The sequence below is a fragment of the Martes martes genome (assembly GCF_963455335.1).
Source record: "Martes martes genome assembly, chromosome: 4".
Lineage (NCBI taxonomy): Eukaryota > Metazoa > Chordata > Mammalia > Carnivora > Mustelidae > Martes > Martes martes.
This window is the reverse complement of record NC_137891.1, coordinates 138,522,647-138,546,620: the sequence shown is the minus strand read 5'-3', so window position 1 is coordinate 138,546,620 and position 23,974 is coordinate 138,522,647. Positions and strand designations below refer to the sequence as shown.

The 23,974-nt window shown below is 41.1% G+C and overlaps 1 protein-coding gene across 1 annotated transcript in view; it reads left to right on the top strand.

Annotated features, from left to right (window-relative positions):
• Nucleotides 1–23,974, top strand: part of DNAJC6 (DnaJ heat shock protein family (Hsp40) member C6) — a 139,015-nt gene that overhangs the window by 83,502 nt on the left and 31,539 nt on the right. The window contains exons 2-5 of the mRNA XM_080801782.1: nt 10,807–10,957; nt 12,608–12,657; nt 12,767–12,915; nt 22,067–22,189. Of these exons, the coding sequence (XP_080657908.1) occupies nt 10,807–10,957; nt 12,608–12,657; nt 12,767–12,915; nt 22,067–22,189 (473 nt within the window). The remainder of the gene's footprint in view (nt 1–10,806; nt 10,958–12,607; nt 12,658–12,766; nt 12,916–22,066; nt 22,190–23,974) is intronic.

Below are 23,974 nucleotides of genomic sequence, written 5' to 3'. Positions count from 1 at the left end.
AAGGTAACAGTGCTGCAATGAGAAATTCAGAGAGGTATGGGGAGACAGTAGAAGCATCTGGTTCATTTGCTGCCTACATTTAGGCAAAGACCAAGTCTCTGCCAAGTTGATCTGCTTGCTCTCCCTCGCCATCCCTTCCTTCTTCCCCCGATTCCTGTATTCTACAACAGCCCAGTTTCACATACATTTATTAAGTGCTTACAGTGTAAAGATATTTTGCTAAGATTTTAGGGGGTTATGAAGAAGTTAAAAGTTGTCCCTGTTTTTGAAGACCCAGACTCACTAGGATTGAGTGTGGTGGGTCAGACCACTTATGAATATTTCTTATATAAGTCAGACTGCTCCACATCCTAGGATGAGAGTGCAAAGTGAGGTGAGAGAATGGAGCTGTGAAAGACAAATTTCTTCTAAAAGAAGGTAGGGTGAGAGGTGGGTAAGGGCAGAGGCTTTGGATCCAGCCATCCTGGGGTCCCATCTCATTCTGCTATGACTGTTACGAGACTTCATCAAAGCTTCCATTTCCTTAGTGGGACTCCCATCTGCTACTGTGCTTGATGTGAGGGTCTCACTCAGTAGTTTATGGAAACTGTTCAGTAGAGTGCCTAGTCTAGAGTATGTGTTTCATAAATAGCCTTAGAAAATTCCAGTATAGTTAACATCCAGTGTTATATTAGTTTCAGGTGTCCGTTATTAGTGATTTAGTAATTCTGTACTTTACTCAGTGCCCATCATGGTAAATGCACTCTTAATTCCCTTCATCTATTTTGCCCATCCCTCTGCTTACCTCCCCTCTGGTAACCATCAGTTTGCTCTCTATAGTTAAGAGGCTGTTTTTCGGTTTGTCTCTTTTGTTCTTTTTCATTTGTTTTATTTCTTAAGGTCCACATATGAGTGACATCATATGGTATTTGTCTTTGTCTGATATGTGTGATTTAGCATTATACTCTCTAGATCCATGCATGTCATTGCAAGTGACAAGATTTAATTCTTTTTTATAGCTGAGTAAGATTCCATTGTGTGTATACACTACATCTTCTTTATCCATTTATCTACCGATAGACACTTGGGCTGCTTCCATAATTTGGCTGTTGTAAATATTGCTTCAATAAACATAGGGGTACATATGTATTTTTGAATTAGTGTTTTCATATTCTTTGGGCAAATGTTAGTGGAATTACTGGATCATATAGTATTTCTGTTTTTAATTTTTTGAGGAACCTCCATACTATTTTCCATAGTTGGCTGCACCAGTTTGAATTCCCACTAACAATGCATGAAGGTTCCTTTTTCTAATAGATGGCCTTTCAAAAATGATGATAGTGGGGTGCCTGGGTGGCTCAGTCTGTTAATCATCTGCCTTCAGTTCGGGTTATGATCCTGGGGTCCTGGAACAGAGCCCCACTTTGGGCTCTCTGCTCAGTGGAGAGCCTGCTTCTCCCTCCGTCTGCCCTTGCCCCCAGGTTTGTACATTCTCCCTTGTTCTCCCCCCAAATAAATAAATCTTAAAACAAAATAATAGTAAGAATGATAAATGAATGTCAAAGAGTTTTAGAACTGGGAGCGGGGTGATGTAGGGAATCATCTAGTTCATTCTCCAGGTTTTATATTCTCAGAGACCATAAGTCTGTGATTCACCCATAGACACATGGCTCAAGAAGTTGCTGGGGCTGCTTGTCACATTAAAGTCCTGAAGAATGGGTACAGAAATACTGAACATAGTGACTTTATGGTATGTGGAGGTATAACAAAATACTTAATATCTGATATGATAATATAAATTAATATATAAGCATATATATCAAATGTAAAGTATAGCCCCCTTTTATTCTCTAAACAAATATACCATGCACATGTAACTGCTTAGCAGTTGATAATATTTATAGCACAAATTATTCTAATTTTTACTTTTCTGTTGATTTTAGACAGTCTCTAGAGTGTTCTTGTCACTAGCTAAATTGTCACCATTTCTGAGCCATCGTTTGATGTGGGGAATGGCACCAAATTCTTCCAGCAAATTCCCAATCAAATTGATTGTAATGCGCTCTAGTACCTTGTTCCAGCCAATGGAGGACTGAACGTGCTGCTGATATGTCGAAGCTGATACCAGTGCCTCTTGCATGTTTTGGGTCCTCAAAGCCTGAATCATTGGCACCACCTCCTCTGTGGCCAGTGCTGAGCTCCTCTGGAACTGGGGGCTACACACACCCCGGCCTCCATCCCTGTGGTCTGTTTAGTGGTAAGCAGATCTGTCCATGTCTAGGAAGGCTCTGGTGCAATGGCCTGCACTTTCCCAAGTGACTGGTAGTGTTAATAGCTTACACTATGTGCCAAAGAGTACAGAAGTATTTCAGTATTTCAAAAACCAGGACCACTGAATACGTGTGAACCTGGTTATTAGCCATGCAAGTAACACATAATGGTTTCCCATACAAGGCACCAGATCACTTCAAGATGAGAAGAGGAAACCCCAGAATTCGGAAGAAGTTCACCTCTGTTCAACATTCAGGATTCTGAACTACTGAAAGGGACGAGTTTATAGGTGCTGGAGCTGAAGCCCCCAAAAGAGGTTCTGTTCTTGTCCCATCTGGCTTCACCAGCCCTGAATCAGAGCAGCAAGGCCTGTTTTTTCTGAGGCTGCATAACTTTGCTGGAGACAGCCTTTTTCCTAGCTTCATTCTTTCCATTCCCCAGAGCCACCTGGTAGCTGTCATTTATTAAGTGCATGCAGCATACTAGGTGTTATGCTAAGGGCTCACAGAGCATTCTTCATGATCCTCACCATAATTCCATGTGATATACTATTAAGGCTTCCATTTTGCAGGTAAGGAAGTCACAACTTCGATTAGTTACTTAACTTCTGCCTGCTCGTCCAGCTGTAGCAGAAGTTGAATCCAAACCAGTTCTAGTTGCTCAAAGCCTATATGTGACTGCAGTGGCTATGTCCTGTTCCTAGCCTCTTGTTGACGTAGGAATGTTTATATTTGTTTGTTTTGTTTTTACTGTTATTTATTTATTCTGTGAAATTGTTATTTCTTCTTGGATTCTTGGGTATATTGTGGCAGGCAATCCGGTGACTCATTTATACGAGAGCTGAATTTCTAAGAAAATAAACATTTCTGATTGTTTTAGAAAATCGCAGTACTTAAAAATCACATTGAAGGTGGGATGCCTGGGTGGCTTTGTTGGTTAAGCAACCGCCTTTGGCTCAGGTCATGATCCCAAGGTCCTGGGATTGAGTCCTGCATCCGGCTTCTTGTTCAGTGGAAAGCCTGCTTCTCCCTCTACTTGTGCGTGTGCACACTCTCTCTCTTTCTCTCTCTCTCTCTGACAAATAAATAAATTAAATATTTTTAAAAGTCACATTGGGGGTGCCTGGCTGACTCAGTTGATAGAGCACATGGCTCTTGATCTCAGGGTAATGAATTTGAGCCCCATGGTGGGTACAGAGAATACTTAAATAAATAAACTTAAAAAAAAAAAATCATATTGGGCACCTGGGTGGTTCAGTCAGTTAAGCATCTGCCTTCAGCTCAGGTCATGATCTCAGGGTCTTGGGATCAAGCCCTGTATCAGGCTCCCTGCTCAGCTAGGAGTCGGCTTCCCCTTCTCTTTTTGCCCTTCCCCACCCCTGATGTGTGTGCATGCTTGCTCTCTCTCTTTCAAATAAATAAAATCTTAAAAAAAAAAAAAATCATGGTGACATGCTTGGTCTCACTTGATCCTTTTGACACCAAAAGGCATGTAGGAAGGTTTTTATTCTCAATTTGTTCTCATTTACAGAGGGAGAAGAGGTCTGGGAAGAGTACAGTATCATACTGAAGGCCACAGACATTTTAGGTAGAAAAATGGCATCTCCAGTCAAGACCTCTCTCCCCAGTGTCCTGCTTTTTTCTAAGCTGCCCCAAACTAGGGTGTATGAGGAATAAGGTGTAAGCAGCCTTTGATTCTAGAAGCCAAGGCAGTGGGCTTTTTCCTGGCGGATATAGTTATTATCCCCATGTGATCCATTTCTCTAATTGCGGGAAGCCAAGAGCTGAAAAGTCTGCTATAAACAAGGAGGATGAAACTTTCTGTGGTGATGACACTGGTTCTCTGCTTCGTGCTGAGTGTTGTGGAGAAGGGATAGCATTTTCCTTCATTTTTCAAAATGCAGCAGCTAAGAGCCTAGATTGTGGAGCAGCCTGTCTGGGTACAAATTCTGGCTCACTAACTTTGGACCTGGAGTAGGTCACTGATGTGTCTTTGCTTCAATTTCCTCATACGGAAAATGGGTATCTCCTTCACAGGGTGGTTGTGAAGATTAAATACTACATATAAAGAATTTAGGTTAGTGCCTGGTACCTAGTTGACATTCCATAAGTCTGACTTGTTATTTTTATTTTATATTTATTAAATTGTCTGAATTCTTTCTCTAAACTCAAATAATTTTCCTTTGCAAAAATGGGATTGTAATGTGTGTGTGTGTTTTGTATCCTGCTTATTTTCCACTTAGTTCTTTGTCATGAGCATCTGTACTCTCCTACAAACTGGTTTCAATAGCTTATTATGTAGATTGTTAGAGGTACTCAACCACTTCTCGTACTGTGGAGAAATACATTTATTGTCTCTTGCCATTATAAACGGTACCTCGGTGAACATGTGCTTTGCTAAATCTTTGCATACCATCCTTTTCTTCTGATGACAGTACTTCATGGGGGAGAATCCTTTTTTAGGAGTCACCAAGCAAAATTATCTGCAGCCTAGGGTATCACGGACACATAGATCATGTGAGCACTAGGAGCATACGTGGAGAATGACCACAGTGCCTCATGGTCAGGCCTTTGTCAACATTTTCCTTCCTCTTTCATAGTGCGTCTCGCAGCATTTTGCTTAAGGCTGACAAATCAATAAGATGTTAATGAAAAGTAGCCACACCTACTTTTCCTATCACATTAAGGCAGGTAAGACCAGCCTTAACATTAGTGCTAGTCTTCTTAAAAACAGATGCTATTCCAGGCTTGATGACTGAGCCACCCGGGCAAAACAGATTCTATTCCAAATAACTATCAAATCACCTCCAGTCTCTTTTGGAATGGAGCGTGATACAAATACAGAGCAAATAGCTAACTCACAGTCCAGTGGGAAGCAGAGAATCTCTCCCAGGAGATACAAACGTTGTATCGCTCTGCCAGCTGAGAACTAGTCAGGCTCTACCTGTGGTGAGTTCCCATGACTTGAGAAGGATAGGAGGCTGTGTCTTGTCTCCTAAGTTAGGAATCCCAGCAAAAACTTGTATATTACATCCTGAGAAATGATACCGGCACAGGGTTTTCTAGCGCTTGCCTTTGGTGGGCTTAGATTTTAAAATGACAAGACAGGGGCTCTTGGGTGGCTCAGTTGGTTAAGCATCTGCCTTCAGCTCAGGTCATGATCCCAGAGTCCTGGGATCGAATCCTACAATGGGTTCCCTGCTCAGCAGGGAGACTGCTTCTCTCTCCCTCAAGTAAATAAATTAAAAAATAAAATAAAATGACAAGACATCATAGAACAAGAATCTACCTGGAGCCTTTGAGGCAGACGTGACTCTTTCTTTCTCTTTGGATGGCGCTCTCGTGTTCTATCAACTCTGACTTCCCCACTCCCACCTTCTAAGACCTACAAATCCCTGAAGATCCTTTGCTAAACTTGGTGTGTGTTCTCACTAGTTGCCATACAGTCAGAGCATTTAGAAATAATGTCTGAGGTGGCAAAGTTTGGATTCCTAAGAATGCTTGTCTTTTCAACCAGCTAGTGCAGGAGTTAGAAAACGTCTTCTATAAAGGGCCAAATACAAATCCTTTAGACTCTATGGGTCATCAAGTCTGTCACAAGTACTCAACTCTGCTGTCTTAGCATGAAAACAGCCATAGACAATGTGTAAAGGAATGAGTGTGGTTGTATTCCAATAAAATTTTACTTACAGACCTTGAAATTTGACCTTCAAATCATATTCACCTTAGTAAACATTTTCTTCTTTTGACTTTTTTCAATCATTTAAAAATATAGAAGCCACCCTTGTTTCATAGACTGTACAAAAATAGGCAGCAGACTGGATTTGGCCTGTGGACTCTCATTTGTCAGCTCCTGACCTGCAACAGCCATTATTTTTCTCCTACATATTACTTTCTGACTGGCCTGTTTCCCTCTGTGCTGTGTCATGGTTTTGAAGCCTCTCTGCCCTTTTTCTCAGCTGAGATTCACATAGCCTTTGGAGAATCTATGCTTCTGCCCCTGATGTAGCTCATCAGGGAAAACCAGAATACATTCTACCTAAAAGAACCATTAGGGCAAATTCAGATAACATCTCTCTTCTCCTTTTGTGTCCTGGCTAGTTTGACATGTAATATGGGTGTATGAAGAGGACAGACAGACTCAGAAATGGTTCTGGTTTCTGCAGGGCTCCAAGGTTCTAATAAACAGTGCATGCTGCCTTAGAGATGGCGAGAGTCTGATTTTTAGATAATCATGGATATTTATAGCCTTTTAATAGGCTGGTACCATGGAGTTCTGTTCCAGCACAAAATCAAGAGTCACAGAGAGGCCTGAATAATCAATTTGATGTCATCTCTTAGAAGAGTGGTACATAACAAGGGTATTCAGGCTAAAGTGGAAACTTGGGATGGAAATGGGGGAAGTATAAACATTTGTACCACCCTGTCCCCAATATGTTTAAAATGAAAACACAGTACAGATTTTTAAAAAAGATTTTATTTATTCATTTGACAGACAGAGATCACAAGTAGGCAGAGAGGCAGGCAGAGAGAGGGAGAGGAAGGGAGGAAGACTCCCTGCTGAGCAGAGAGCCCAACACGGGGCTTGATCCCAGGACCCTGAGATCATGACCTGAGCTGAAGGCAGAGGCTTTAACCCACTGAGCCACCCAGGCACCCCCACAGTACAGATTTTTATGTGAGGCTGTGTTTAAAAGGAAGCAATATGCCCTATGTCATAGGGAAACAGAACCTGAGAGGACATTCTCAGATCCGTGGTTCTAGCCCTAATCTGTGGGGCTGCCCTTCAAACTGATTCTTGGCATTTTGTGAAACAGTTGGGCGACCTGGGTTGCTTCCTACATCATGAGGTTGGTTTGGTTTGTCTGACAGATGCTTTGATTTATGGGAGTGTTTATTGTGGGAACGTCTGTTGCCGAGAGCAGCCAGATGAAAGGCATACAGGTGGGAGGTGGAGGAGAGCAGGGTCTAGGAGAGGGGTGGTTGTGCTTAAGGCAGGTGGAGAACATCGCAAGGACAATTGTTAGAACGGAGCTGATGTGGAGCTGTAGAATAGTGGGAAATGGTAAAAGTATCCTAGGCTTTGCGTTGTATAGATCTGGACTTGAATCTCCAGCTCTGCCCCTGGTTAGCCCAGGATTTAGGTGAGCTCTTCCCTTCTTTGAGCTCCATTTCTTTATCTATAGCATGGAAATTATAATAAACACCCTCCTTCTTTCCACCTGTGTGAAGCTGTGCTTACATAGACATCCCAGTGGAGTTCCTGGTACGTAGGGGAACCCAGTCAGTGGTAGACCTTATTCATGTTTGTCCACGTGTCCGTTCATTTGTTTATTCACCAGCGTTGATTGTGCTTTGCAGTTTGTAATAGAGCCATCTTTTCGAGTAGATGCCTAATGGTGACTTAGGCCTTAATGCATCTTGGGATCAGGATGAAAGTACATGGTAGTCAACATGTATTTATAGGCATATGTGTGAGCTTCCAGATGCCACATAAGAAGTTAGTAGGAACCTGAAGTACGATCTAAAGAACAACTGCCTGGCCAATAAACACAATACTAGATACACAACTCACTAATCGGGGAAAGCACAAAACAAGACCAAAGTGAGATACCGCTTTGGTAAAAGTTTTTAAGTCTGACAATACCAGATGTTGTATTGCACTGCTAGTAGGAGTGTAGACTGATAGGACTGCTTTGGGAAATGATTTGTCAATATCTGGAAACCTGAAAATGTGCATATCCTTCTTACTGACAATCTACTCTTAAGTGTAACCTAGAGAGAACTTCCCCTGTATAATCAAGGCAATGTGTTCATAACCACATTGTTCTAATAAACGACCTTAGTGTCCATCAGTGGGGTAATGGATCGTACTTTGAGTTAAAGTTACAGGTGGCACCATAATGTATTTTTAAACCGTGGTGAGTGAAAAAAATAAAATTGCAGATAGAAAAACATTTATATATGGCTTTAAAACATGGACAACAATATTAATGTATAGCTTATGGATATCTGGATATAATGTATTGCTTATGTAATAAATGTTAAATTACTTGGAATGATACATATGAAAATCAGAACAGTATTATGGAAAGCAAAAGGGACATGATTGGAAGGTTTGCCTAGGGCTCAAATCCCATTTACTTACTAGCTGTGTACCCTTAGACAAGTTCCTTGAGCTCTGTGCCTCAGTTTTTTGGATCTATGAAAGAAAACAGTAATAGTATCCGCTTCATAGGTATGTTTTGGGGATTAAATGAGTAAATATAGGCAAAATGCTTAGAATAATACCCAGCAGATAGTAAGTGCTATAAAAGTGTTACTAATTATAGTTTTTATTACACACATCTTTTATCTTTTGTTGATTTTTAGAAATCTTGAATATTGCAATTTTTCATTTATAAGTGTTTCAATATTTACTCCAGTAGGTGAGGACTGTTGTTGAACGTAACTACAACATCATTATTACTCCCAAAAAAGTAACAGTAAATCCTTAATATCAAATACTCAGTAAGTGCTCAAATTCTGTTTTTCCTATAAATGTGATTAATTTTTTATTGTTTGGATTAAATTCCAAACAAGATCTACACATTCTGCTTGGTTGACTTGTTTTTTAAGACATTTTAATCTATAGATTCCTCCTCCAACTTTCCATTTTCTTGCAATTTTTTTAGCTTTATTGAGGTATACATTGATATGCAAAATTACACACATTTAATGTATACATTCTGATGACTTCAAACATATGCAGATGCTTATGATGCTGTTACCACAACCTCTAAAAATCTCCTTGTGCTCTGTCTCCTTAACATATAGTTTAAAGTGTGTTAAAAATATTGCAGTTTTTTAAAAAAGAAGAGATGTCATCATTGAAAAGTGAACAAAGATTGAGAATATCGACATAGGAATTTCAGGATGTGGCATTAGAGTAGTTAACTATAGTCTATTGACCCCTAGATATATTAGATACTATACTAATAGTTTTATATGCACTCATTTAACCTTTCCCTGTGAAGAAGGCACTATTTTTATCCCGATTCTACAGTTAGGAAGAAAGAGGCTTATGAAGACTGTTACTTTCCAAGGTCACACAGTTAGAAGTAGCAGGGCTGGGCCAGAACCCAGGTGAAAATGGCTCATGCTCTTGACTGCTGGGCTGGATAGACTACCTAGCCATTGTTCACGCTAGCCTCCTCCACACAGGTTCCTACTTTCTTCCTGTATCAACCTTTATAAGCGGAGTTGTGCTGTGGGAAGGAACATTCGCACAGTGGAAATTGGGGCACTTGTAATAATAAAGGGTTATTGGTCTCTCATGTTACATATTCATCAAAGGTCAGCTGGGAGTTCTGCTACATAGCTTCTTACTCCAGGATCCAGGAGTACAGCCCTGATGTCAAACCCGGCCAGTTGCTGGGGCAAAAAAAAAGAGAGGGACAGAGATACACAGAGGGAATGGGAACTATGGAGAGTTTCATACTCAGAGTTAAATGCTCTATCCTGAAAGTGACACACAATACCTCCACACACATATCATCACATACCATAGACTAGAGCAGTGGTTTTCAACCAGAGGTAATTTTGCCCCTCCCCCCAGGGAATATGTGCCAACATCTGGAGACAATTTGTTGTCACAACTGGCAGCAGTGGGGTGCTCCTGGTGCTATCTAGTGGCTAGGGGCCAGGACTGCCGCTAAATACCCTACAGTGCACAGGGCAGCGTCCCACCCCCCACCCCCCCAGCAAAAAAGAATTTGGCCTTAAATGTCAGTAGGGCCAAGATTGAGCAACTTGGCTAGAGCTAACTGCAAGGGACCAGAAAGTACAATTTTGTGAATCTATAAGGAAGGAAAAACTGGAATACTTGACTAATAACACTAATAATCACTGTGCATCCTAAAAACTGTTACAAAGGCCCCGAGGAAGCTATTTTCCACGATGGCAGTGAAGATGAGTTGGAGGGATAGTCATGGGATGAGACTTCTAACACAGTCAGCTCCAACCAAGGACAGAGGAGGCCCCTGGACCCACTTCTAAGATGCCCTTCCTCTGATGAGGCACTGTCTGAAAGAAATATAATGTGGGCCGTGAGTACAATTAAATTTTTTCTAGTATTCACATTAAAAAGCAAAAAGGAGCAGGTGAGATTAATTTGATAGTATTGTCTGTTTAACTCAGTATATCCGAAATACTGCCATTTCAACATGTTATCAATGTGAAAAGTATTAACAAGATCTTTTACGTTCTTTTTTTTTGCACCATCTTTGAAATTTATTGTGTATTTCATACAACACATCTCAACTCGGCTAGCCATATTTCAAGGGCTCAGCAGGCACCAGAGGCTAATGGCGACAATCCTGCGAGCTTTCTGTGCCTGGGACAGCGAGGTGCTTGGCTGGGTCTCTGAGGCCTGGCAGCACAGCTGGAGCCCTGAGTCAGTAAGTTCTGAGAGTGGGCATCACTTGCAGGAGCGTCTGTCCCGCTGTGCATATGCTTGAGGGACGAAGAGAGACTGTGTAGTTTGTAGCTCACCTCCACTTCTGTCGTGCCTTTGCAGGTGCCTCATCTCCAGACATGGAGCCCAGCTATGGGGGAGGTCTCTTTGACATGGTGAAAGGAGGTGCAGGGCGGCTCTTCAGTAACCTGAAGGACAACCTGAAAGACACCCTCAAGGACACATCTTCCCGAGTCATACAGTCTGTTACCAGGTACGCACATTCTTTTTTTCAAGTTTGTTTTTTTTTTTTTAATTTATTTGACAGAGAGAGAGAGAGAGATCACAAGTAGGCGGAGAGGCAGGCGGGGCCGGGGTGGGAGAAGCAGGCTCCCCTCGGAGCCGAGAGCCCGATGCGGGGGCTCGATTCCAGGACTCTGGGATCATGACCTGAACCGAAGGCAGAGGCTTTAACCAACTGAGCCACCCAGGTGCCCCTCGGTACGTGCATTCTTGCTGGCTGAGTTAATGGATCCCCATGCCCCTCAAGGACCTGGTTACCTGCCAGCTGCTTTTCTGGCTCAAGGACTGACCATTGTGTGATGTAATTGCATGGAATCTGATCAACCAAGCAATGTCATTGAAGCCATCACGTTGAGGCCTTCAGAAGCAAGGAGCACAGGTGCAGACGGCTCAGCGCATTACGTTAAAATATAGTGGTTGCCATCCCTGTCTTGTGAGTCCAGCATCCTGGGTCCTCATGCATTATCTGCCCTTGTTAATTAACCACGTGACCTAGGCAACTTAATTAGCCTCTCTGAGCTTGACTTTTATACTCTAATAGGATTCATGTCCCTGGTTGGTTTGAGAATTAAACGAGGTAATAATGCACATGTAACCTGAAAGCAATACTTATGGATTATAATTGAAACAATTATTTTTTGTATTTTAATAGCCCTTTCAACCTTGTTTAGTGGAGGAAATTTCCTACCCTTCTACTGTATGAAAATTCTTACAAGCAGGCCATATGAATTGTGTTTTATTTGTAGGTATTGGAAAATTCTAGGGTTGCTTTAAATTACAGTATGCATTTTTTTATTATTAACATATAATGCATTATTTGCCCCAGGGGTACAGGTCTGTGAATCATCAGTCTTACACAATTCACAGCACTCACTATAGCACATACCCTCCCAAATGTCAATCACCCAGCCACCCTATCCTTCCCCTGCACCCCCCAGCACCCCTCAGTTTGTTTCCTGAAATTAAGAGTCCCTGAGAGTTTGTCTCCCTCCCGATCCCATCCTGTTTCATATTTTCCCTTCCTACCCCTCATGACCACCCTCCCCCCGCCCTACCTCTCAAATTCTTCATATCAGAGAGGTCATATGATAATTGTCTTTCTCTGACTGACTTATTTCAGTATGCAGTTTTTAATCATAAATTCACGTCAAGTCCAAAATATTAATCAACATTTTAACCTTTGTTCAGAAGTAAAAATTTATCCCTTACCTGCAATTCCCAGCTAGGGCCTGGCGGGCAGAGAAAGGATGTTCCTTGTTTCTCTATCACTTCCTTCCTTACTCTCCAGCTGCCCACACTTACAGGAGGTAGTCACACGTAGGCAAAGAGGCTGGAATAATCCATGTTAATGAATAAGCAGTGTTTTCTATTCTTAGATTGATTCTGCTCATGAAGTGTCATCTACAAAGGGTACTGGGTACATCAGTTAGAGTGTAGATTTACGCTCCTGCGGGTGTGGGTTGCTGCTTTCAGCGATTGTTCTTTGTTAGACAGAAGGCCTTGAGGGCAGTCTAAATGCCTACTGGATGCAAGTGTCCAAGTCATAATGTGCAAGTGAATGAGAGAGGGAAGTCCTGGCATATTTGGATGATTTTAATGAGCACCCTTTCCTTGCTTTTAGCTACACGAAGGGAGATTTAGACTTCACTTATGTTACCTCCAGAATTATTGGTAAGTTCCTCATGTTTAATAACTGCTCAGTAGCTCAGCTTACAAGTGGCTCCCCATGGTGACAGCAAACCTGTTTAACCTCTCTGTCTCTCTCTCTGATCCCTGCCAGTGATGTCCTTTCCTCTGGACAATGTTGACATAGGATTCAGGAATCAGGTTGATGACATCCGAAGCTTTTTGGATTCCAGACATCTTGACCACTACACGGTGTACAATCTGTCACCCAAGTCTTATCGAACTGCCAAGTTTCACAGCAGGGTAAGGAGTTTAAGCGCTGGGATCACATGGTTTGAAGACATAACACAAGGTATTTTTCCCTTTAAGAGCTATCCTCAAAGCTTTGGTCCTCAGACCCCCAAAGCCAATTAACTATATACTCTGGGCACTTCTAGCCACATAGTGTTTATTAGGCTGTTATGAAATATTTTGAAGATTTTCCTTAGGTAAGGACATTTGCAGGAAGGTTTATCTGTCAATGAGATACCATATAATTTGGGGTCTCAAATCACTTATGGCTGGTTGTTCAGTTGTTATGGCACATTGCTGTGAGGCTCAGTTGGAGATGGAACTGCTATGTAGGGCAGTTGACAACCCTTATACTGTAGCACTAATGATGCCTTTAACCACTCCTTCTTCCTACTTGGGCACCATGATGAAGCAGTGGTGCTAGACTGGTAGACACCAGCGTTCGTGGAAATAGCTCTCTGACATTCAGTAAAGGTGCTTCTTTCATGGTAGAGGACAGCACACAGGCAATCCACCCTGTAGGTGTGGTAGTACTATTACTCATATTTGGAGCTTTTACACTGTCTTCTGAGGTAGACAGGAACCTGGGACACAGAGAAGTGGTGACTTGCCCAAGACCATACCACTAGTAGGTGGTCTTAAGGCTTGTGTTCTTAACTATTACTCTGGGCTGACGATATTACTGGGGAAAGCTGGCTTATCTTTCGAAGGAGCTTGTTGAATGAGGCAGAGAAATATTCCTAGTTTCTGGCTGGTGAATACACGAGTGCTGGCTCAGGTTTGAATCTGATGTAGTTTGATATTTCTGGCCACGGAATTCTTTTATTTATTTATTTATTTTTGAGATTTATTTATTTATTTATTTGACAGAGATCACAAGTAGAAAGGCAATCAGAGAGAGAGGGAGGGGCAGCAGGTTCCCTGATGAGCAGAGATCCCGATTCGGGGCTCAATCCCAGGACCCTGAGATCATGACCTGAGCCGAAGGCAGAGGCTTAACCCGCTGAGCCACCCAGGCATCCTGGCCACGGAATTCTTGAGTGACTCACTAAATGAAGGCTTTTTCTCTCTCAAGAACATCTTCAAATATTTTGATTTAGCCTTAGATATGATTGGTTTTGTAAGTATGTCTGAGTCTGTTAATAAATAGAAAGGATTTTCTAAAAGTGCAAATTGATTTCAAATAAACAAAACATTAGTTGGTTGTCCATGTGGTGTTTCCAGGACCTCAGCTTTGATGCTGGAACACATTTTGCCCCAAATTTCAGTTGCCATTGATAATCTCTGGGTTTCAGTTTCTGAATCTGTAAAAAACACAAGAAGTTTGGTCTCTATTTTCTCTAAGACCTCTACCAGTCTTAATGTTCAATAAGATAGGAGAGGGTTTTGCTAAGGACTTTCTTTTCTCTGAGTGTTCCTGGAATAGGCAAGAGGAAACCCAGTGGATCTCAAATTTAGTGAGCAACAAAACCACCTGGAGTGCTAGTCAAACCCAGGCCCCATATTTCTGATTTCATCAGAGGGAGAGTGGTGGGAGTCTGCACTGCTAACAGCATGCTGGGTGCTGTGCCTGCTTGCCCTGGGGACAGCTCTTCAGAAGCAGTGATAAAACCATTTTGAAGCAGTTAGGTCTAAATTGCCATTCTCTAATGGAGATTTTAAATGCAGCTTTTTAAAATTCCCTATAATTAACTGCCTTTCCAACTCTTCTTCCATCTATTACCTAATTCAGAGTAAGTGAATTAACATCAAACAACAATGTGGGTAGATATTCTGTTTCTAACTCAGATGCAAATCTTTTGATTTTTTTCTTGTTTGGAGACTCCGTCAGTGTCATCATTTTCATAACTGAAGGACTATCATAGAAATTTTATTTGATCTTGAAAGATCTGTAATAGTCTGGAAAAATTTTGCTCTGAAAGTAAATAAAGATATACCATTATAGAAGCATTCATACAGATGAGGTTGTCTCTTTGTGTCGGATTTGTAAAAGCAATCTCTATAAAGGTATTTTTAAAAAGGCATCTATTAGTATAATTATATATTTTGTGACCAGTCTTAACAGTCTTACCACAAGACCAGGAATTACATATTGAGCATCGGTCCTGGGCTGTTCTCGTTTGCCCTAGAAGAACAGGAGGTATGTTTAGCTTATTGCCACCTAGAACGGTGGCTGGCTTGCCTAACACACGGTTCTCAGAAGAATGAATGTGCCAAGAATTATTAAACACGTAGATACAAAATAAATATTTGGTTCTTTTTCTCAAGACACTTAAGCCTCGCTGGAAAGAGAAGCCAGGGGATGTCTGGGTGGCTCAGCCAGTTAAGTGTCTGCCTTCAGCTCAGGTCAGGAACCCAGGGTCCTAGGATGGAGCCCCACATCGGGCTCCCTGCTCAGGAGAGAGTCTGCTTCTCCCACTGCCTTCTGTTCCCTCTGTTCTCTTTCTGTCTGACAAATAAATACATAAAATCTTAAAAAAAAAAAAAAGAAAAGAAAGAGTAGCCAAAACATGCTAAAGACAAATGCAAATAGTATTTTAATCTTAGCTCTGTTTGAGATTTGACTACATCTCTTTTCAAGCCCTCAGTCCTTTTTCTCCCCAGCACTAATACCACAAATTGATTTCCATCTCATTGTTGCATTACTTAGGAAAGGGTTTTGTTTTTTGTTTTTTTTTTTTTTTTTTTTTTTTTTGTTCTCATCTCTCAGGGCACGAGGGCTAGAACTATTTCTTCCTCCTTCCAGGACAGTGGAGTGTTAGGTGTGCAATTAAATATTATTTTAACAAATATAGATGGCACAGGGTGCCTGACTGGCTCAGTCAGTAGAGCATGTGACTCTTGATCTCAGGGTTGTTAAGTTCAAGCCCCATGTTGGTTGTAGAGATTACTTAAAAATAAAATCTTTAAAAAGTGAAAAAAAAAGTAGTGTAGGTGGCAGAGTCTTCCATAAATTCCAGTGTTGGAAAAGACCAAATATGAGACTGGTTTTATTTACAGACTCACAGAAGTCCAGTTCTGTGTATATCTGAACTTAGTCACTTTACATTTTAATTATGTGATGTGTGTTTGGGGAGATGCATGGTGGTGGCAGAGCGGCTGTTTCCAGGAAGATTTCACTTTGCTGAGGGGAGTCATTTTGTATCGTAATTAGCTTTTATGCTTAGAAGCCACGTGGTTTGATAGGAATCACAGGAGATAATCAACTAGCGGTTTTCTTAGTATTTGCATGTGGAACAGAACATTCGAAAAGGACTTACGTTTGGTCTCCATGTTGACAGAGGCCCCAACTCAAAACAGTATTTGTCAGAGTGCCCCACTTTCAAAGGGGAGTGCTAGAATGTCTATTCAGAATCGCACAGGAGGTACTGAACAGCAGTTCTCTTACTCTTCGTAGCTAGTTTCCACCTTGAGGAAATAAAAATGACCAGTGTTGACACTAAAGTCCTGGAGACCAAGGAGATGCATTATCTAAACCTGGTGTTCCTAATCTGAGTTAAAGAAATGCAAGTCCCCTGTGTATCTAGACCCATGGATGGGCTTCAGAGAGTTTAATCATCTCTTCCATTCCTTTTTCTTTTTTTTTTAAGATTTTTATTTATTTATTTGATAGACATAGAGAGATCGCAAGTAGGCAGAGAGGCAGGCAGAGACAGAGGGAAGCAGGCTCCCTGCCGAGCAGAGAGCCTAATGCGGGGCTCGATCCCAGGACCCAGGGATCATGACCTGAGCCGAAGGCAGAGGCTTAACCCACTGAGCCACCCAGGCGCCCTCCATTCCTTTTTTCCTCCCTCTCTTCCACCTTTCCTTTCCTTTTCCTCCCTCCTTCCCTCCCGTCCTCCCTCCCTCCCTCCCTTCCTTCCTTCCTTCCTCCCTTCCTCTTTTGACAGTAAACTATACATGACATAAATATATACCATTTCAACCACTGCTAGGAATACAGTTTGGTGACATTGAGCACATTCACAGTGCTGTGTAACCATCACCACTGTCTAGCCCACACCTTCTCCAGCATCTCCCAAATAAACACCCATCCACTCTGTGGGTGTGTGTACACTGATTCACTTTCTGCACACATTTACAGCTCTGCTCAGAGTATCAGGGACCACCACTTTATACACTGCTGTTGGCAAAAGATGGAGAACTGGATGAATGGGTACTAAGTTGAGGCTGGCCCTAAAGTTCTTACATGCTGATAGCACTCCACTGCTGCTGTGAATGTCCTCACTCCCCTGTTCAGCCAGGTAGAAAAGTATGCTGAAGGAGCCCCGTGAGGAACCTAAATCATCATCATCATCATCATCATCATCATCATCCCAGGTTCCCTTAGAATCTTTCTTCATTTTGACTATTTCTAAGCTACATGATCTTATAGGACTCCTTTTGAGAACAAATTGATTTTGGGGAAATATGCTACCAACTTGAACCTCATAAAGGTCAATCTTTTGTTTGTTTCTTTATTCATTTCCTTCCAGAACTCACCAAAGAGGTCACTGTAGCTCTCAGGTGTTTTGGTTTTGGTTCACTGGTTGGTGAGAAGGGTTGGCCATAGAGGGAGGAGTGATTTTACAGCTTCTACTTCATCTCTCCCTCTGCCACCAGACTTCAGTGTAAGGATAGGAAATAATGGGGTGGGGTAAAAAAAAAAAACAAAACAAGAAACCCTGGCCTAGAAGCTAGAGGGCCAGGGATCCCCACACTCTAGTTCTGCAGGCTTCGGTGAATTGAATCTCTCCACCTTAGAAAATATAGCCATCACTTGAAGCCATAACCACCCCACAAATGTAAGAGGGAATTGCAGTTAATAATCAATCAGGCAGTGTGAGAGAATAGGAAGTACATGACTCTTCTTATTTTATTATTGAGATGAAAATTATAGCATATACACAAATTTCAAACTTCAAAAATTACCCGAGGTTCACATCGCAGCTGCTCCTCTTCCTGGTTAAATCACCATTTTCTTCTGTATAAATTAAGGATGACAAGACCAATATCTATCTTGCAAATACTTAGAAACTTTTTCTGTAGGTTTGCTCTAAGGAATAAATATCATAGCCGTATCTGCCCTATAGTAAACATTTGGTAAGTGGTAGTTATGATTAATGTTAGTAATAATAAAATGCCACAAGAAATGATTGACTGACAGACCCCTGTTTCCCCAAAATAGTGTACAGATTCTTAAAACACTGGATATGGCTCTTGAGTTCAATTCTCTATAGTACCTTTTGCTCTTGTGCCCATCAAGTGGGATGCTTCCGCCATCTTATCTCACCCTGGGAGTGATGGAGAGATGAAAATGGAGCATCCAGCCCTGGTGTTGTTTGGCTTCTTTCCCCACTGGGTGGTATCATGGCAGCCTGTAATCCATATGGCGTTTCTTGACACTTATGGCTCTGGGAGATGTTTAGAAAGACTGGAGATCGCATTGCGAAGTGTCACATGCCCAAGGATTGTGGTTATTGCACGAACCTGTGAACCCCAGGGAGCTACAAAAACAGCTTGTGATTGAATTCCTTAAAACATTTCTGTTTTGTTTTGTTTATGCCTTAATGTTTTTTTCCCCCTTTTAGACAGAGTACATGCTTTAAAAAAAATTCTAATTGTATGTTTGCTTAATGGTGTATAATTATATATCAAGTAAATATATAATTATGGAGTACTTTAAATTAATATTATTTACTTGATTGATTTAATGATTGTGGAGCTTTTAGCCTATTGTGCTAAGAACAATTTAGCCAACTTTTAGCTGAGATTCATTACAGATACTGACATTTAAAGTGTTTGTATGGTTGACAGCTTCTAAGAGGTTTAAAAATACTTCCAGGAAAAACCGTTTTTTTATACTTTTACATGAGTGCAACCTAAAACAACAACAAAATTGATTCACTTGTTCCTTCCCTGAGTGATTGTACATGTGGACAAATCTCAGCACAAGAAATGATTGCCAAATGGGGTGCATTCCTTTGTTCTTTCACTCATTCATTCAATCAGCAAATACCTACTGAGCACCTGCCATTCAACTGACACATGGACACAACTCTGGGGTTACAAAATGAATAAGTTTGGTGTCTCTTCTCATGGGGCTTAGTGTCTAGAGGGGTAGACAGATGCAAACAGTTAATTTGAGTACAATTGGAAAATAAGCTGGCATTCACCATGCTTATGTTGTGCTACTTAATTCTCCTAACAGTTTTATAATGCTCATTTTCACTTTACACACAAGAGATTTTAAGCTCTGAGAGATCAGTAACTTGACTGACGTTAATCAGGTCATAAGCAGTAAAAAGCAAAGGTGAAAACCCAGCGCATGGGTTCAACCCTGTTGTTCAACTGATAAAAGCTTTAATAGATGAGAGTGGACAAGAACATGTGTACAAAGACCTAAGTTAATGAAGATTTCTGCCTCTGGGTGTTAAAGAAACTCTCAGAGACAAAAGAGCACTTGAACTTGGGTTTTAAACAATGAATGTACACTTACCAAGGGAAGAAAAACACTGGAGACAAGAACTAGCTTATACAAATGTACACTTTGCAGTTTCTCCGATGGCAAAATTTGTCTTCCTGACTATTCTTTTTTTTTTTTTTTTTAATCAATATATCATTTCTGTTCCTTGAGAACACATCAGTGGGGAATCCATTTGGGGGTAAAGAATGGACCAAACACAGCCCTGATTCATATTGGGTAGAAGAGGGCAAGTTGATATAGAGTCTAAATTGACAGACGGCCAGTAGAGGGTCACCCCGGATTGTTTGGTAGCTATGTGAAGTGTTTCAACGACTTTGTTTACTAAAATCACAGCCATCATTGCCAAAAGATACAGGTAAGTGAGTCATTACCCTACAATCATCTTATAGAAAAATGTTACAAACTAGCTAAAGGAATGGACTTTCTTGACAACCCCAGAACAAGAAACTCCAGGCGTTTGCCTTTGGATGTCCACTCTAGAGAGACCACACCTCATTTCCCATTTATATTTTGACTAGTGATTATCTGGTTACCAGAAAAGGGCAACCAAATAGATTACTCCGGCCTCCCTCTCCCCACCGTTAAACATTAGGAATTTGAGACATTTGGGGTTTCTTAGGCCAACGGTGGTAGTGTTTCAGAGTATTTTCTGGTGACACCATCCACTTAAAAACCTAGTCTTTCTCCAGAATTCCTTACCTCAGTAAATGGCACCTTCCATCCTTTTATCCAGCCTCAGGCTGGAAACCTAGGGGTCATCTTTGACTCTTTCCCCCTCATCTCTTAAGTACACCCCTCCACACTCACTGCCCCCATATGATCAGTCTCCAAGTCATACATATACAGGTATTCCACCTCGTCTCTAATTCTTGAATCCCTCAAGTCCCACTGGCACTCATCTGGCCTAAGCCGCCATCATCCCTGACTTGGACTCCTCAGCAGCCTCCTGGCTGGTCTCCCTGGCAACTCTCATGGCATCCACAGCCATTCTCCACACTGGATCTTGAGACATCTTCGGAAAATGCCGATGAGAGTCACTCTTCTTCAATATTCTCCCAGCTCCTAACGGACCTTGAGTGATCTGGCCCTTTAGATAAGTGGACTTATCTACAGGGTAGATAAGATAAGTCTACATTCTTATCAAACAGGGTTTCATTCATTTTATTCAAACACATCTGACTTTATCTGAACCCAGGGCTTTGCACTGGTAGTTACCTGATACAATAATGATCATAATAACTAACTTCCTTAATCACTTTGTGTGTGTCAGATACTGAGCTGAGCTGTTGAAATACATCCTCATGTACTAACCACATCCTGTGAGGTAGGTAGGTAGGTACCACTCACCACATTTTATGAAGGAAGAAAAGCTAAAAGAGGTCATAGAGTTTGCCCAAGTCTAAACTTCTCCTTATTTTTGTTACCTAAATTAGTAAATATCTTATCCGTTGGGGTTCATGCCTAATATTTTGAATCAATGATTCTCTCTACCAGTCTACTCTTGTTGCCCAGTGATTTATATTCAGAAGATCTGGGTTGCACTGCTGGTACTGACCAACAGTATGACTTTAGACAAGGCTACTTCTGAGAGTCAGTTTTCTCATCTGTAGAATGGGGATCACATTAATACCTGATTTGTATGATTATGGTACAGCTCATAGCCAAACAGAATTCCAGGAACATAGTCAATGCTCTGTAATGAGTTAAAGGAACACATGTATTAGATGAATGAAAATACTGAGGATTGTCCCATGGAGTTGTGAGTTCTCTCTTTAAAGACAGAAAGAAATAAGAGCTCTGAACAAGGGTATCTTTGGCTTACTCTGCAGCTCATTTCATGTTCTCATGAGAACTAGGGTAAAATTACGGATAATGTAGGATTTATAAGGTGATACTGTAATTAAGTATATAATAGGCATGCCAAACATTTTATTTTGTTTATTTTTTTAAAGATTTTATTTATTTATTTGACAGAGAGAGAGAGAGATCACAAGTAGGCAGAGAGAGGCAGGCAGAGAGAGATGGGGAAGGAGGCTCCCTGCCAAGCAGAGAGCCCGATGTGGGGCTGCATCCCAGGACTCTGGGATCATGACCTGAGCTGAAGGCAGAGGCTTAACCCACTGAGCCACCCAGGTGCCCCCAAACATTTTATACTTAATAGAAATTAAATGCAACCTCACAGAATTAAAAAAAAAATCCAAACATATAGTTTAAATGGTCTATTTTATTTTTTTAGAGAGAGAGAACATGCGTGTATATGTGTGTGCACACCCAGATGTAGGGGAGTGGGGGGAAGAGGAGCAGAGGGCAAGAGAGGGAGAGAGAGAATCTCAAGCAGATTCTGTGCTGAGTGCAGAGCCCAATGCGGGGCTCGATCTCATGACCCTGAGGTCATGACCTGAGTTGAAATAAAGAGTTGGTCTCTTCACTGACTGAGCCACCCGGGTACCCCTAAATGATCTATTTTTACTTAAAATGTACTTCAAAATGTGTTTTTAATACCTTTAGTGGAATGTAATTTTTTAATTAAGGAATTGTTATATTAAATAACTCTTCTGTGTTTGGACCCTATTCCCATCTCTTCCTTCTATATTAAAAGAGAATGTGGTGTCATATTCCAGAAGTTGTTTGTTGTGATAACTCCTTATGGAGAGGAGTCGCTTGGGGAATTCATTTCCTTTTGCTCTGTGCCCTTAGGTCTCAGAGTGCAGTTGGCCCATCAGGCAGGCCCCCAGTCTACACAACCTTTTTGCTGTGTGTCGGAATATGTATAATTGGCTACTACAGAATCCCAAAAACGTCTGTGTTGTCCACTGCTTGGTGAGTAATCTTCCTTACTATTGTTGCTGTCATTTGTGGTAGGTGGGTTTGGTTTGGCCAAGTACAGCTGGCTCTGTACAGACTGGTGGACAGATAACATTTAAGCTGAATAAGCATTTATCGAATCCCAACTTAGGGATTAGGTAATGTGAGGGATATAAAAATGAGGGAGGAATTTATTATTCTTGACTTAAAACTTGAGTACTCTTGAGAGAGGCAGATATACACACATAGTACAGGGCCTCTAGAATGTGCTAAGTATTATAAAAGAAGTAGACACAAGGACTGAAGAAGAAGAAGTAGAAGAAGTAGACACAGGCAGAAATACCATTAAGTTCTGTGTGAATAAAATTGATAAACACATTGGAATATTTATGATTTCTTTTCGTGCTTGAATAAAAATGAAATAAGAAGACTCCTCTGCTCTTGGACATAGTCATATAGATTGATTGTATGTTATAGCAATTCCTAGTGGGAGTGATGACTTTCCTGACCCCTGACTTCTTAGGGTCCCTTTCCCCAACTATCCTCTGGTGGCTTCTTATCTATTGTTTAAAACTCAACTCTGGTAAAATATTTTTGACTCATGAGTATTTTCCCAGTATGGACATTTCCACTGTATATCTTAATGTCTTCTGTGGCATCCTCGTAATCTGGTGATTTGCCTGTTTTCGCCCTAGTCTATAAGCATCTCACAGGCAAGAACTGTGTCTTCTTTACCTTTGTACCCGGGTCTGAGAGGTTTGAATAAGTGATTGCATACATGAACAAATGGACACACAGGTGGAATCTGAGCATAAGTACTAGAACTATTCATTGCTTCTAGAAATGCCAGGGTGTATTTTTTTTTGCTCTAGGATTACCTGATGATTTTCTCCCTCCTTGAGAGCCAGTTGGCTAAAAGAGGGAAGAAATCTAAAGAACGTACTTTCTTCTTTCCATCTCACGTTCTCAGACTCTTGGCAACAAAGAAAAAGCACTTGGTGTTCGTAGAAGTTTAATGCGAAAGGCCAAAGGGTTTTCTTGTGGAGGCACAGCAGATTGTGCAACAGAACAGATTACTTTCAGGGACTAAGCAGCCTTTAGGCATCCTGGTGATTTTCTCTTTACTCAAGAACTTTCTAAAAAGTTTGGAGAGCCAGAGTCTGACAGCTTTGTAAGAAAAGATGGCTTAAGAGATACCGGAGGCTTCTGGTTCTTATGATACAATCATGAAGAATCAAAAGCCAACAAAGAAGAAAAAGAAGCAGACAAAGGATTATGACACCATTGGCTGCTCTTTAGCTCACTGGAAAATGATGTGCATGAGTCGTACATCTGTATCAAGTCTTCGGGAAATGAAATTGAAGCTGAAAGTGGGAGCTTTTATTTTTATCATGTATATTTCTGTCTTATTAAAAATAATAAGCATATACTCATCTTTCCATAAAAAACTAGTTAAACTTTGAAAAAGACTTGTGTGGTAGATAAAAGGAGGGGACACATATCCCAAGAGCCGTGATTCAGGTAAGAGTATCAAGAAGGCTAAATCTAAAAGGAATGAAGATTAAGAAAAATGTCTTTAAAAAAACTGTCCTTGGAATAAGGACAATAACAAATGCTTAAGGCGCATGGTATAATCTTAACTCCTTTATTCTGTTTCTCTATCAGGGAAACAGATGTCAGGCTAGGAAGGGAGTAACAATGATCATTAAGACAAGCTGATAGGTAGTGAGATATGAAAAGAGCTTCACAGTACTTAAAAATAATCCACTTTCTAGACTTAAATTCTGTGACAGAATGCCG